The 14,596-nt window shown below is 66.0% G+C and overlaps 4 protein-coding genes across 4 annotated transcripts; 1 reads left to right on the top strand and 3 right to left on the bottom strand.

Moving 5' to 3' along the window:
* Window positions 1–3,480: 3,480 nt before the first annotated feature.
* EMIHUDRAFT_250158 (hypothetical protein) lies at window positions 3,481–6,413 on the bottom strand (the record flags this gene model as incomplete). The annotated part of the gene is made up of 5 exons (XM_005758093.1): window positions 3,481–4,272; window positions 4,402–4,818; window positions 4,997–5,515; window positions 5,665–5,880; window positions 5,925–6,413. The coding sequence occupies 5 exons, from the start codon at window positions 6,411–6,413 to the stop codon at window positions 3,481–3,483; spliced, it is 2,433 nt and encodes an 810-aa protein (XP_005758150.1).
* A 2,495-nt stretch (window positions 6,414–8,908) lies between these two features.
* EMIHUDRAFT_460178 (hypothetical protein) lies at window positions 8,909–9,997 on the bottom strand (the record flags this gene model as incomplete). The annotated part of the gene is made up of 3 exons (XM_005758094.1): window positions 8,909–9,396; window positions 9,439–9,663; window positions 9,986–9,997. 3 exons carry the CDS (start codon window positions 9,995–9,997, stop codon window positions 9,052–9,054), a joined length of 582 nt encoding a protein of 193 aa, XP_005758151.1. The 3' UTR covers window positions 8,909–9,051.
* Window positions 9,998–10,301: 304 nt separating this feature from the next.
* On the bottom strand, window positions 10,302–11,456 carry EMIHUDRAFT_250162 (hypothetical protein; the record flags this gene model as incomplete). The annotated part of the gene is made up of 1 exon (XM_005758095.1): window positions 10,302–11,456. The coding sequence occupies one exon, from the start codon at window positions 11,454–11,456 to the stop codon at window positions 10,302–10,304; it is 1,155 nt and encodes a 384-aa protein (XP_005758152.1).
* Window positions 11,457–12,312: 856 nt separating this feature from the next.
* EMIHUDRAFT_446571 (hypothetical protein) lies at window positions 12,313–14,256 on the top strand. The gene is made up of 2 exons (XM_005758096.1): window positions 12,313–12,342; window positions 13,398–14,256. Exon 2 carries the CDS (start codon window positions 13,610–13,612, stop codon window positions 14,204–14,206), a length of 597 nt encoding a protein of 198 aa, XP_005758153.1. The 5' UTR covers window positions 12,313–12,342; window positions 13,398–13,609; the 3' UTR covers window positions 14,207–14,256.
* Window positions 14,257–14,596: the final 340 nt, after the last annotated feature.

Below are 14,596 nucleotides of genomic sequence, written 5' to 3' on the forward strand. Positions count from 1 at the left end.
CTCCTCCCTCGACGCGCGCGCGCGCTTTGAGCGGGGCGTGCACCTCGACGCGGCGCACGCCTCGGCGCTCACCTTCACCCTCTCGGCGGCCGACTTTGCGGTGCGCGTCGCGGCGGGGGGGCTTGCCCTCCCCTCCCCCACGGTTACCCGAACCCACCCTCCCCTGCCCCACGGTACCCGAACCCACCCTCCCCTCCCCCACGGTACCCGAACCCACCCTCCCCTACCCCACGGTACCCGAACCCAGGTGCGCGCCGCGGCGGCGGACTGGGCGCCGGTCGGGTTTGTGGGCAACTCGCTGGGCGGGGGCAACTAGAAGCCGAACGCGTAGTCTCGGCCCTCCAAGTATTGCTCGAGAGGAGGGTAGGTTAGGTAGAAAGGTGAAGAACAGCCAGGCTCGGACTGGACACCAACGCGGTATGGGTGGACGCTAGACAGATGAGATGACGACACGCACGAGCGACACACAGACACAAACAGGCTCACGAGACACACGAGAGGACACGTATGCGGAGTCGACGCTCTTCCGCCGTACATTGCGCCGTCTTCCGCTGTCTTCGCCGCGTCTCCTCCGACTGCGCGGCACAGGACCGGCACGAGACCGCCCTTTCGCCCTGAGGTTGGCGGCCTCACCCACGCAGGCTGGTACACGGCGGCGCACCTCGCGGGCGCACTCTCGTTCGGCGAGGCGCTCGAGATCGTGCTGCGGACGGGCGGGTGGCAGCGCAGGCACACGGCCGGCGGCCAGCTCGTCGCCCCGGCCAGCTCGTCGCCCCGGCCGTGCTTCTGCTGAGCGGCCGTATGTCGCCTGCAGGCACACAGTCGGCGGCCAACTCGTCTACCCGACGCAAGACGAGGGCTGGACGCCGAGCGGCGAGCTGCGGGCCGCGGTCGATGGCGCGCTGCGAGAGGCAAACTCCGCCGGCTACGCCGCGCTCTCCATCGACCTCGGCGGCGCGGTCGTCCTCGCCGCCGACGAGCCGGGCCTCACATCGCTCAAGGCGGCGCTGCCGCCCGTCGCGCGGGGCCGCACCCGCTTCCCGCTCTCGCTGCCTGGCCACTCAGCCTTCCACACGCCGCTGATGGCGCCGATGGCGGACCCAGCTCGAGCCGCAGGCTGGCGCGTCCAGGACAGGCCCACGGTCACCCTCCCCCCCCCCTCACGTGCACTGTATAGGCGGCCGAGCTGGAGCAGACGCCGCCGTTCGCGCCGCCCACGTCGCCGCTCGTGGACGGCTCTGGCAGGCTCTGGCCGGCGGGCGGCGAGGCGTGCGACGTCGCCGCGCTGCGCGAGTACACCATCCACGAGCAGGTGGTTGCGCCGTACCGTTTCGCGCACTCGCTCGAGACGGCCATGGGCGCGCTCGACCCGGAGGGGCCTCCGGGGACCATCGCGGGCGCCGCTGGAGACCCTTCCCTTGAAAGACCCTGGTTCCCCCCCCCCCCCCCCCCGCCCCCCTCCCAAGGTGCTCGTGCTGCTCGGCCCGGGCGCTGGGCTGGGCGGCGCGATCGGCCAGGTGCTCTCGCGCATGCGCTGGCGGGGCATCGACTCGAAGGCGGCGTTCGCGCAAGCGCAGCGGTCGGACCGCCCCGCCCTCATCACTCTCCCGCCCGCGGGGGCGGCTCCGGCCGCGGAGGCCGCAGAGGAGCGCCCGCTCGCTATCAACGAGTAGGAGCGACCTGGTCGAGCCCGCAACGGGCTCGGTCGACCGCGCCTGGCGTAGCGCGGCTCGGCGCATGCTCAACACCCACAAAGCACCTCCTCTCACGCCCTTCCACACTCAGACACCCAATCACGCACGTCTGCTCTTAGCCGCTCACCCTCCCCTTCAGCTCTTCACTTTTCTACATGGTTTCGCATTTTGTAAATGCTCCACGAAAACACACCACACTGCACACACAATTATGTATGTAAAAGAGGAGTGCAGAAGATTGGACAGGGGGAGCGCCGGCTTTCGAGGCGATGGTGCGCACCGGACGCGGCGAGAAGTCGGTGGAGGTCGCCCTCAAACACATGAAGAACCACCTCTGGTGCGAGCTGTGGCCCGCGATGCCAGCGGCCGGCACGTCGGAGGCGAGGCAGTACTGGAAGTCGGTGAGGGACCAGGTCATGTCCTTGTTCGAGGGCGGCGGCAGCGGGATGAAGATGCTGGCGGAGGAGGCGGGGAAGGCGGCGGGGCGAGCCGCGGCAGCCGAGAGCGCCGCGCGCGGGAAGAGCGCGCACCAGCAGCGGCTGGCGAGCGCGCAGGCGAGCGCAGCGGCGAGCAAGCGGACGGTGGAGCAGCTGAGCGCGGCGACGACCCACCCGTGCACGAAGCAGCACCTGTACCAGGTCGGCGAGTACCAGCTGCAGGACGCGTCGCTGGCGGAGCCGTTTGAAGCAAACGTGGCTCACGTCGTGTGTGCGTACTTGGGAACGGCGAAGGTCACGGGCTGCCGTCCCGGGATGGCGATGAACGACGCGCGAACGACCTGGCGGACGCCGACAGCCCCTGGCACGAGCTGCCGCCGCTGCAGATGGGCGACCTCTTCATCACCATGGACGAGGTCGCGGGGGAGGGCGAGGCGGGCGCAGTGCGGATGGAGGGCGATTTCGAGGCGCTGAGCCGGATGGAGGTGACGTTCAGGCGGAAGAAGGGCGAGTACTACGCGAAGTACGAGTTCGGCACCGCGCTCACGCCCGACTCGGACCAGATGATTCGCCTCGGCACGGTGGCGATGCTGAGGCTGCTTGTGCGATGCGGGAGCTTTCGGGCGTGTTATGCGCACCTGAGCCGCGCCGACGCGGCGGCGCTGCGAAGGAAGGTGGCCGACCCGCGTGGCTTTGCGGGGCTCGAGATCGAGGACACGGGCTACGACAGCTTCCTGTCGCTGGTGAGGGCGTGTCGCGAGGATGGGTGGGTGCTGGACGAGGCAGCGCTGGATCGGCCTCTCTTTCCCGCCGTCGACGAGGCCACGGGCAACTTCCTGTTCACGGAGAGCTTTCAGGTGCGGCGCATGTGCAGGCGCCTCATCGAGACGGGCGCGAGGATTGGGATGAACAAGCACAAGGTCGGCGCGTGGAGTTTGCGCAAGGATGCGTGCGAGCAGCCGGCGGCGGCGGGGGACTACCGCGCCGACCGGGTCTACCGCGCCGACCTTCGGACGCGCGACCTCGGCGCGTACTGGGTGCGGCGCGGCGCGCTGGAGAGCGTCGAGCGGGCGCCGCAGTCGGCGCTATCGGCGACGCGGGTTCTTTCTTTTCTTGACTTAGGGGTAGTTTTGTGGGGTGTTTGTGCGGAGCGGCGAAGGGAGCGCGGGGGGGCTGCGTAGAGGCTCGAGGGCGGGCCGCTGTCCCGGGAACCCCGGGAAGCCGGGCGGGCGCCGGGCGGAGGCTGTGGCTGACTGGAGAAAATTAAGAGGGATCGGATCCGAGCTACTCCATGAAAGAAATACTCTAGCAGTCGAAATCCATTGGACACCTACACTAGCATCTCGCCGCTACACTAGCATTTCGCCGCTGCGACTCTTGACGAGGGTCTCCTTACCGGGAAGATATTTGTGGAGAAATCCAACTGCAGCTGCTGCTACGCCCATAACCGTAGCGATGCCGAAAACGGCCGGGACTGCTGGTGTGCCGCGCGCCTTCTGGCCTGCGATGATCTTCGAACTGGTGATGTGATCTGCTTCGCATATCCATCTCCGCTCCCCTTTGGCCTTTTTCGGAGTTAGGAACGAACAGCACTCTTTACGGTCCCCGCGACGTGGAGGCTCTTCGTAGAGCCATTCAGCCAGGGCCTCACAATGCTGCACACCGTAATGATCAGGCGTGCAATAGTCTTCGCCATCTCCCGTGCAGAACATACCGTGACCCGGGGATGACCCAGGAACAACGTGGTTCCAGAGCAGTCGCGCAGCTGCTGCGCGCCCTCGCACGGCGGCGACGTGCAGCGGAGTCAAGCCTCGTGCGTCGAGCACGTCCACGTCTTCGCTTTCCGCGAGAAGCCTCTTCAAGGCGGCGGCGTCGTCTCGCTGAGCCGCCTCGTGCAGTGGGGTGGCGCAAACGGCAGAGGAGGCGAGCAGAAGCAAGAACCACGCGAACGTGAGCACCAAATGTCTTGAGGGCCGAGACGTCTTGAGGGCCAGCGGCTTACTAGGGCCAGTCTTGCTGGCCGAGGAGCCTCTCCACTTCAGCGCCACGACAGAGACGCCCAAGCACCCCACGAGGGCACCCATGAGGAGGGGCCAAAGAGAGCTGCAAGCCGTGTCCGCCTCGGCGGTGAAGATTTCGGCCTGTGGAAAGGCAGGCGCGGGCGACAGTCCGCCAGGCACGCTGCGAAGAGGCGCGAGGAGTGATAGAAGCGAGTGGCTTGGCAGGGCACGCAGGGGAGGCCGTGCGGCAGGCAGGGGCAGGGGGGAGACGGGCTGGCGATGCGGTGCTCGGATCGCCTGGTCCGCCCCCTCCTCCTCGCCCTGCTCGACCTCGAGCGTGAAGGAGTCGGCACAGATGCAGGAGGCGCAGCGTGGCCGCGAGCCGGCGAGGTCACTTGAAATGGAGAAGAGATCGGTCGACTCAACCGTCTTCGAGTCGGCGATCTGAGTGGCGCAGACCTCCGCGGGCCGCGCCAGCTCCTCCAGCGACGCCTCGCTGCGCTGATCCTCCGCCACCTCGGTCTTTGGCGGAACCGGCAGAGGCATGGGCACCGCCTCAGTCTCGGACAACCGGGCCGGGATGGGCAGCGACGCCTGGGCCTTGCCAGAGGCGGCCCAGCAGCCTGGTGGCTCCTCGGACTCGAGCGAAAATCGCCGTTCCGCCGTGGCGGGGTGGCGGGTGCGCACCTGGAGCGGCCAAAGGAGCGAGTGTTGATGCAGGGCAGACAGGGCAGGCAGACCGGGCAGCGGCGGCGGGTGGGCATAGCCAGAGGGGTGACGGTTTGGCAGCCGATGCAGCGGCGTGGGAAGTGCAGTGCTGGTCGCCAATCGCCTGATCCGCCCGCTTCAGCTCGCCCTGCCCGACCTCGAGCAGCGAGGAGTTCGCGCGGGCAAAGGAGGCGCAGGCGCGCTGCCAGTCGGCGCACCCGCTTGAGACGGAGAAGAGATCGGACTCGACCGCGTTCGAGTCGGAGATCCGGGTCGAGCGGAGCTCTGCGGGACACGCAAATTGCCCCAGCGCGGCCGTCAGGCGTGCATCGACGGCCCGGTCGCTCTGGAGGAAGAGGAGGTGCTGGGGCGCAGCCGCTCGCTCGCCGTCCGCCGGCTTGGTCGTTGGCGGGCCGATCGGGGCGCGGAGGCCGATGGACGCCTCAAGAATCGTGAGAGGGGCGGACGCCGCATCCGGCGGCGCCTCGGTCTTGACAGAATCCTTGGTTGGGACTCGAGAAGTGTCCGCGACTCCGGCGTTCGCTCGCCACCCGCCGCCGACTTGCATGCAAGGAGGAGGAGGAGGGCCGCCGACGCGGACTGTTGGGCTTGAGACGCTCTGGCGCGCGGTCGCCGCGGCGAGGATGCTCGCGAAGGTGCAGAACATGAATCGCCGCTGCAAACCCGGCGGGTGCGGCATTGTGAGGGGCGACTGCTCGCTGTGAAGACACAGGCGTTTCAGTGTTTCCTACTGATGTCCCTCAACACATCAGGCGCCCGCCCCGCTGGCCCTCGGGCGCAGCCGGTCTGCCTCGCGAGGCACACGTACGCGCTCATGATGAAGGCCACGTTCACCTCGAATGGCTCGGAGAGGTGCGCGTCCTGCAGCAGGTACTCCCCCGCCTGGAACAGGTGCTGCTTCGTGCACGGGCGGGTCGTCCCCGCGCGCAGCTCCGCTTCCACCTGCCGGGTCGCGTCCGCGCTCGCCTTCGCGCTCGCCGCCTGCTGCTGCTCCACGCCCTCGCCTCGCGCGACGCTCGCCTGCGCCGCCGCTGTCCCGCTTCCCTCCCAGCCTTCTCTGCAACCTGTCGCAACCCGCCGCCGCCGCCGTCGAAGATCCCCATCACGCGCCGCGTCACCCAGTGCCAGTACTGCCTCGCATCGGCCGGCATCGCGGGCCACAGCTCGCGCCAGACGTGGTTCTTCATGTGCTGCAGTGCGACGTACACCGTGTTCGAGCCCCGGCCGCTGCGCGCCGTCGCCTCCGCCTGTCCCGCCGACTGCTCCTCGGCCAGGTGCCAGCTAGACGCCCTCGACTCGACGATCCGCGTCGTGGCCAGCCACTTGCCGAACTCGACCGTCCACCGCATGGTCGGGTGAAGGCCGCGGGAAGTGCGCTGCATCGGCACCGACAGGCCGTCCTCCGCCAGCTCTGCGAGGTACTCCCTCAGCAGGCGACGCACCCACACGAGATGACGCGACAGCGTGGCGCTGTGTGGCGTCAGCATCGGCGCGTCGTCGGGCCGACTGGCCTCGCGCTGCTCGGCCTCGTCCCGCGTGCGAAGCAGCTCCATGGAGTTCCCCACCGCTGAGAACACTGATCACAAGGTCAAGACGCCGGACCCCCACGTCCCGACATCACGACGTGCCGACATAAGAGACAACACAAAACAGGACTCTGCAAGAAGAAAAACGCGTTTGGCAAAGTCCCCACCTGCAAGCGACACTTGGAAGGAGAGATTTTTCAGTGTATGTAGCTCTTACGAACATATGCACATATACATAGATAGTATTGCAATACGCACTCGCATCATCAGCGCGTGAGACATGGGCCGCATCCGATTGTTACTGCTCGCGGCGTTGTTTTGCTCCACGCACGCAGGATGAGGCAAGAAGCGGGCGGACACTTTGCCTGCCAACGCCGCCGACATCCCAGCGGGCGACTACAAGACGTCCTGCCGCGGTTGCAAGCTCGAGGATGGTGAGGCAAGCGTCCTGGCATGCAGCCACTGCGAGAAGCCGTGCGGCGCGCGGATTCCGTCCCGCCTCGACACGAGCACCTGCACAGACGGTAGCACCGTGACTAACAGCGCCGGAAAGCTCTCGTGCAAGCCGCCGCCGCCGATCAACGCGCCCGACGTGCCCACTGGCACCTACTTGGGGTCCTGCAACGGATGCACGGTGACGGACGACCTTCTGTCGTGCTCGGAGTGCACAGATGGTGCGGGCAACAAGCACGCGACCTCCCTGCGACTCGACACCTGCGATGTTTCCACCATCAGCAACGAGCAGGGCTCTCTGAGCTGCGCGCTGCGTCCGCGTGAGCTGGCGGAGGAGAGGCAGGGATCGGCGCAGCCGGCCGAGCCGGTGCCGGAGCCTGCCGTGCCGCAGCCCAGGACTGCACCCACCGAGCCGCAGCCCGCGGCAGCTGCGGCTCACGACGAGCTCTAAGCGGCGGCGCGCCGTCGACCTTGCTGCCCTAGTGTCCTTGGGCGTCAATGATGGCTGCGCCCACAAGTGCGTTCACGCACCGGGCGCCACGCCTGAAGCCATTGCCCGGAACGCGTGTGTGGTGTGCTGGGGCTCGCTCGTGGGGGCCGGACGATTTCTTTTCCGTACTCGAGTAGGCATCTTCGAAATCCTCGTCACTTCTGTCCCCTGTCATAGCTCATACCTACGGGGTGTGGACCCTGAGTTGACCAGGGGTTGTGCGCTGGGCCCTCCTGCTCGGCTCCAGCCAGTAGACAAGTCTTGTCATCAACAGAGGAGAAGGATCTGACCTCGGGGCCGATGTGACCAAGCGCTGGTAGCGTGGTTTAACCTCACACCCATGGTCTCACAGTGTGCCGGCAGTCGCCGAGCAGTGTCGCTCACACAAGCCGCAGCACAAGTGACTGAGGGCCAGTGAGGGCGAGCCCATCGCTGTCACAGCTGTGGCAGCCGCACAGTAGGCTGTGCCAACTGTGCAGAGCGTGTGAGCAGCAGAGGAGCTGCTCTCCAGGCTTCTGTCGCAAAGAGCTGCATGCCACCGAAAGCGCTGTCGAGGTTCGCCGAGCGCGGCGCAGGTTGAGGGAAGCCGCCACCGACGAGCGCGTTGGACTTTTCACTCCGGACAAAGACGGGTAGACGCACACGAGCCGCGGTCGTCTACCCGTCATAGTGGCGAGGCGCGGGACCGTCTGTGGCGAAGTGGGTCGCGTCCTCCGATTTCCTCAACTCACGGTCCGCTCCCTCTAAGAGTGATGAGAGAGAGTGTGCCTTTTGGGACCGTCGCCCCTTGCATGCGGAGGGGGCCCGCTGTTTTGACTTTTGTTGTTGTTCGTATGTTCGATTGAGAGAGAAATTTGAGAACCAACAACAAATCACGACTTCACAGTGATTATTTGGGCTCGGCAGCTTGTCTCTCTTCGATTGATGTGTTGAGATAGGAGATGCACCTCTATCGTTTTCGCCTTTTGTTGGACGGCGTGACCAGTCAGCTGGCGATAATAGAAGCTGCGTGTGAATATCAATGCCCTGCAGTCTTGTCCGCGCGCGCTGGTCCCGCCGGGCGCCGCTGGAAGAGGCTCAGCTGAGCTCGATGCCGCGCTCCTCGCACGCGGCCACCAGCTCAGGCTGTTTCTTCACGCAGAGCTTCTGCACGCGAGGGGAGATGCGATGAGCATTGGGCGGGGGAGGGACGAGTGGCGAGGGTGGCGTCTTGCGCCTTCAAGCTCGGGGCGGCCCCCTCCTTGAGGGCGGCGGCCAGCGCCTTGCAGCCCTCGTCGCCGATCTGGTTGCTTTTGAGCCAGAGTGTCTTGAGCCGCGGCGCTGCCCCCTCCTTGCCGAGGGCGGCGGCCAGCGCCTCGCAGCCCTCGTCGCCAATCTTGTTGTTGCTGAGAGAGAGCCTCTCGAGCCGCGGCGCTGCCCCGCTCGCGAGGACCTCCGCCAGCTGCGCCGCCTCCGCGTCGCCCCAGCCGAGGTAACTGTAGTTCAGCCCGGTCGCCTTGCCAAACTGCTCCTCGAAGGCAGCCTCGTACAGCCGCTTCACGAGCGGCTTGTCATCCTTGCCGTTGGTGAAGCTCTTCGTCTCCAGCTCTGCCGCGAACGCAGACGGCAGCAGCGGAGGGCGCCGGCCGCCGTCCTGGATGCAGTCGTCGTCGAGGCTGTCGAAGTCGTACTCTTTGCCGTCGCGCATCTTGCCGAGGTCGAGCGAGAGCCGGCCGGCCTTAGTCAGGCTCGCCCGCTCTGCTCGGTGAAGCACCAGCCGCGGTCAAAGTACTTGGCCACGTTGGTGCCCTCGGCCTGGTCCTCCGCCTTGTGGCCGTCCGGGAAGGAGGTCAGCCGCAGCACGAATGTCTTCGGGTGGGAGTAGAGCGTGCCGAGGCAGCCCAGCCCATGCTTGAAGAGCGCGTTCTGCTCCTCGGTGCGCATGACGCCGTTGGCGGGGTCGGGGTGCTGGTGAAGAGAGCCGAAGTCCCAAAAGACGCCGAGCTGCGTGATGGCCCAATGCGAGAGCAGGGCCTTGAGCGCCCTTGCGACGCGGGAGAGGTTGGCTCCGCGCGGGTCGGGGTGGTCCTTGGTCATTCACGGGTAGGAGAGCGCGGCGACGGGAAAGACATTGGTCGCCTCGACGAGGTCGGCGAGGGAGAGGAAGGCCTCTTTGGGCAGCGCCTGGCGGTGGGTGAGGACGCCGCCCGCCCCGGCGTGGCTGATGATCCACTGCGCGTCGAGGAGGGCGACGGCGCCGCTCGCGAGGACTGGCTCCAGGTCGCCGCCGCCGTGCTCGCGCCACAGCTTTAGCTTGTACTTCTCCACGCCGAGATCGGTGGCGGATGGGAGAACCTGCTCATGCCTCAGCCCATTGAGCCGCAAAGCCGGCCCGTTTCGCTGGGCTGGGTTTGAGGCATTGTTGGCACGTCCACCGTCTCTGAGATGGACACCAGTGGGTGTGGGACCACAGGCAGGCAGGCAGGATACACTCGAAGGCTGGGTAAGAGAGAGCTGGGTAAGCAGTAGAGGTCGATACTCGACGCGTCCCACATGGTATGTTTCGCTGTCGGCACGCTGTCGACAGGACGTCGAGCGACACCGGTGGCAACTCTCTCTCTCCGGTGGCAGTGCCACCCAGGAGTGGTCGGGCGGTCTCCCGTCATGAGAGAGCCACCATGCGATCCATATAATGATTCCCGACAACCGCCTCAGTCAACTTTCGTCACAGTTCCCGCTCTGAGACGTGAGAGGAGCTGCGGGTCAGTTCGACAGCTGGAGCTGTGTCGCCGGCGTGCGGCGGCCTGCCTCCGGAGGTGCCTCTGAGGTGGACATTTTTTGGTCACCGTGAAATTCGCACAAAGTCTGAGACCTGTCACAAAAGTGATGCACGTATTGGGAGCGCGACTGCACAAGTCAGGCGCAGGCCGCCACCTGGAGTCTAAAACAAACAGCGGGCAGCACGCAGAGTTTTTAGTTACTGCGAGATATTGCTAACCCTCGTACTGCGATGATTGCGCCTCCGCCACGAGTGTCTCCACCAAGGCAGCGGCGGGCATGGCGCGTGAGCGCGCATACCCGGAGCCCGCCCAGAGATACGCCGCGTCCTTGCGCCCTTGCTTAAGCGCCGCCGCCTGCAGCGTGCGGCCGGCGAGCATGCCGTTGAAGCAGTTGGGCAGTGCTCCCTCGAGGTCAGCCATGCGGAGGGCGCGGTCGGTCTGCAGTCCCCGCGCGGGCTTGCCGGTGTAGCCCAGCGTCACCACCGTCGGCAAGGGGTCAGAGGCGTCTCGGCCCTCGCCGCCGTACCCGAGCAGCGCCTCGCGGTGCATCGCGCTCGTGCCGCACTCTGGGCACGACAGGAAGGCGGTCCCCAGCTGGGCGGCGGACGCGCCCGCCTCGAGCACGGCTCGGATGTCGCCGCCGCGCATGATGCCGCCCGCGGCGATGACGGGCACGTCCACCGCGTCGGCGATGCCGCGCACGAGCGGCACCACCTCGACGAGCGCGCGCCGATAGTCTTGCGCGTCGATGAAGGTGCCCCTGTGCCCTCCCGCCTCTGCACCTTGCGCGATGATGGCGTCGGCGCCCTGGTCGACCAGCCACCTCGCCTCCTCCACCGTGGTGGCGCAGCCCTGGAGGGTCGCCCCGGCCTCGCGCAAGCGGCCAGCCTCCGCAGCGTCGGGCCATCCAAAGTGGAAGCTCACGAGCTTCACGCCCGTCTCGAGGAGGGCGTCGACCTGGCCGCTGAAGACCGCCTGGTGCTCCTCCCGCGACAGCGAGGGCGCCGCTGTGCCGGCGGCCTCGCCGGAGAGCTCTCTCAGGTAGCCTTCGTACCGCTCCCGCGCCACCTCGACGGCGGCCGCCTGCGGCTCAGTCCAAGAACTCGGGTCCGTGTAGAAGCCGGACGGCACAAACAGGTTGACGCCGAAGACGGCACCAGCATTCAGCATCGCCTGGGTCTCGCGGATCCTGCTAACGAGCACGTCCTTGCCAAGCTGGCCGGCGCCTTCAAAGGCTACGACTCCAGCGTTGGCCGCGGCGGCGCACAGCCGAGGAGTGGTGTGGGCAAGCATCGGAGCGAGCACGATGGGATGCTTAGCGCCGATGCGAGCTGCGAACGCGGTCGCGTGCGACGGGAAAGGCCGCATCCGGGCGTTGGAATAGCAGATCGCTAGGAGGACGGCGAGGCACTTCCTTCTCAGCACCGTCCACTGTCCGGCTCCGCGGAGGCAAGCACAGCCTTGTTATTGAGAAGAATTCTTGAGATATTGAGAAGAATTCAACCCCGCATCCATCCCTCACTCGCTGCCTCCTAGAAGAAGAGGCTGGCGATGGTCTCGTCTGCGGGCGTGCCGCCAGCGAAGATGTCGATGTCGATGTTGGTTGGGGACGGGCGACGCCAGAACGGCGCCTCCTCGTCCTGGTGCTCTACTCCTTCGGTACCTGTCAACCAGGGTCCCGGCAGGAGCGAGTCGTCGGACGGGTAGAAGAAGAAACAAACAACTGCCTCCTTGCTCAATCGCCGTGTCTCGCCAGCCTTTCCATGTGCGCCCATCCCACCTGCTTCGTGCCGGCGCGGCTCGACCCGACACCATTCGTGGAGCGGTGGGGGGAGCGTCGGGACCTCACCGATCGCTGGCAGCGCTGGCAGATCCAGACGGCACAGGCAGAGGCTCAGTACGCGCAGGCAGACGTGGCTACTACCACCCCCGCGGGGCCCGCATCAGCGTCGCCCGCCTCGTGTGTGTGTGTGTGTGTGACTCACTCATTCACACTCACTCACGCCCGCCTCGTCTTCCACCGCCCCCGCCGCCGCCACGCCCGCGGCAGAGGGGTCCGGAGTGGTGTGGCGCCGGGTGTGGGTGGGCGTCGAGTCCGTGTCGAGTGTTTACTAGCTCCGAGTAGAGGGGGCCCGACTGCACTCCAAGTGCTCCAAGAGAACTCTCTCTCACCGACACAGGTTCGACACAGGTATTGAGAAGAAAATCCCTCGCGACGCGGTGCTTCACAGCCTTGTTATTGAGAAGAAAATACCTCCTATGGCGCTGGGCGCTGGTCTGTGATGACCCGCGCAAAGAGCTAGATGCAGCCGTCACCATTCTACGGCCTCAGAGCGTATGCCTTGCCGCCGGACGGTGGCGGTCGTGGCGGTGGTTGGGCCAAGCAAGCATGTCCCAGCCGAGGCCAGTCCCTAGGGGCCCCGGTATTTCTCCTGCACACGAGCGAGCGACGGCGTCATGTCGGAGTACGCGAAGCCCAGCAGCTACGGCCACTAGGGTGTTTGTGTAGGGCGCGAGGGCACGCCATTACATACACGGAGGATGCGAGATGCGCACCTCCGAACCGAGATTCCGCGACTCGGTTGTCTCTCACACACTCTCACAGCTCGGACTTTGCGTTTCCGTTTGCCCCCCCGCCCGCCAGCTTGCGCGCGCTCACGGCGTACACCGGATCGCTCCGCCCCGCGCGTGTGTGGTCGACCCCAGAAGAAAACGTACTTCGCGGTTTGGTGTTTGCTCTCTCTTATGATGTTAAAGGGTGTGGGCCGTGAGTTGAGGAAATCGAGGGACGCGACCCACCTCGCCACAGACGGTCCCGCGCCTCGCCGCTATGACGGGTAGACGACCGCGCGGCTCGTGTGCGTCTACCCGTCCTTTGTCCGGAGTGAATACTCCAACGCGCTCGTCGGTGGCGGCTTCCCTCAACCTGCGCCGCGCTCGGCGAACCTCGACAGCGCCTTCGGTGGCATGCAGCTCTTTGCGACAGAAGCCTGGAGAGCAGCTCCACTGCTGCTCACACGCTCTGCACAGTTGGCACAGCCTACTGTGCGGCTGCCACAGCTGTCACAGCGATGGGCTCGCCCTCACTGGCCCTCAGTCACTTGTGCTGCGGCTTGTGTGAGCGACACTGCTCGGCGACTACCGGCACACTGTGAGACCAATGGGTGTGAGGTAAAACCACGCTACCTACCAGCGCTTGGTCACATGAGCGCCCTAAGGTCAGATCCTTCTCCTCCCCACCGACCGGCACGCGCACCGAATCATTCGCGGATGCTCGAGGCCCGGGGCCCCCGGCGCAGTTATTCGAAAGTACTTGTAGTATAGTAGGGTGAGAATTATGAAAAACGCCGGAATTCGGACGAGTACTCTCGCCTGCACAAATTCGATAAGTGGGACAAGGAGGGATGCGTCCAGGATGCACGTCCTGCAGTTTGAGGTGTGCTTTCGTTCCCTCTCCTCGGTGACCAAACGACGAGCTGGAGAGCTGGCGACCGAACGCGACCCGAGGGTGGCTGGCGGCGATGGACGACCGAGCGGAGACGCAACGAATCGAGGAGCGGCTCCCGCAGGGAACCGACGAGTGGCTCGCGAGACCTCGGCTGTCGACGACTTCGCGAGGAACGATCACGCCGGTGGCAATACTGCAGCCGCTGTCCGCGCCGGTCGGCGACGTGGTGATGTACACCGGGCCGTTGCAGCCGATGGGGCAGCTCCACGGGATCGGCAGGGAGTTCGGTGTCGGGACACAACCGTTGCCTGCATGCGTTGTTCGGGAGGCCGGCGAAGGCGCGATCACACAAGATGAGCGCAGAGGCGACGTCGGGCCGACGCGAGCAAACAAGACGAGGCGGATGGATCGGCGCCTCACTCACTGGCAGTGCATCTACTGCCGGCGCGAGACGCGGAACGATGCACGGGCGACGAGGTGCTGGAACTGCGATGGCGAGAAGGAGCAGCTGCGTGACGCGGACAGTGAGGGGCGCGAGGCGGCGCGCCGCGGGCAACGTGCGAAGGAGTACGCTGGCAGATCGCTGAACGCGCTCGGCGCTGGCACGTCGCTGGTGCCGCGAGCCGCGCAGGGAGTGTTCGAGCGGGCGCGGTTGGATGATATGGCGTAGGTAGGTAGGTAGGTAGTAAGGTGAAGAACAGCCAGGCTCGGACTGGACACCAACGCGGTATGGGTGGACGCTAGACAGATGATGACGACACGCACGAGCGACACACAGACACAAACAAGCTCACAAGACACACAGCCAGCTGGCTGCCACACACCCTGAGTCGGCGTACACATAACTCAGGGCCACATCCTCCCTGTCGCCCCCCCCAGCACTCCACGGTGCCAAGGGCACAAACAAGGGCACAACTCAAACAACAGACGACAGGAAGTGATATGTGAGGCTAGAGCAGTTTGCTCCACCTCTAGCAATCTCACCGGCCGGCAAGGCACGGACGAGACCATGTGTGGGGTCTAGTGAGGTGTCTATGGACGCTCTCCTCATGCGCTAGCC

The sequence above is a fragment of the Emiliania huxleyi genome, assembly GCF_000372725.1.
Source record: "Emiliania huxleyi CCMP1516 unplaced genomic scaffold EMIHUscaffold_881, whole genome shotgun sequence".
Taxonomy (NCBI): domain Eukaryota; phylum Haptophyta; order Isochrysidales; family Noelaerhabdaceae; genus Emiliania; species Emiliania huxleyi.

Bases quoted from the DNA above. Each gene is read 5' to 3' on its own strand.
- EMIHUDRAFT_446571 (XM_005758096.1), top strand. From the start codon at position 13,610: ATGGACGACCGAGCGGAGACGCAACGAATCGAGGAGCGGCTCCCGCAG.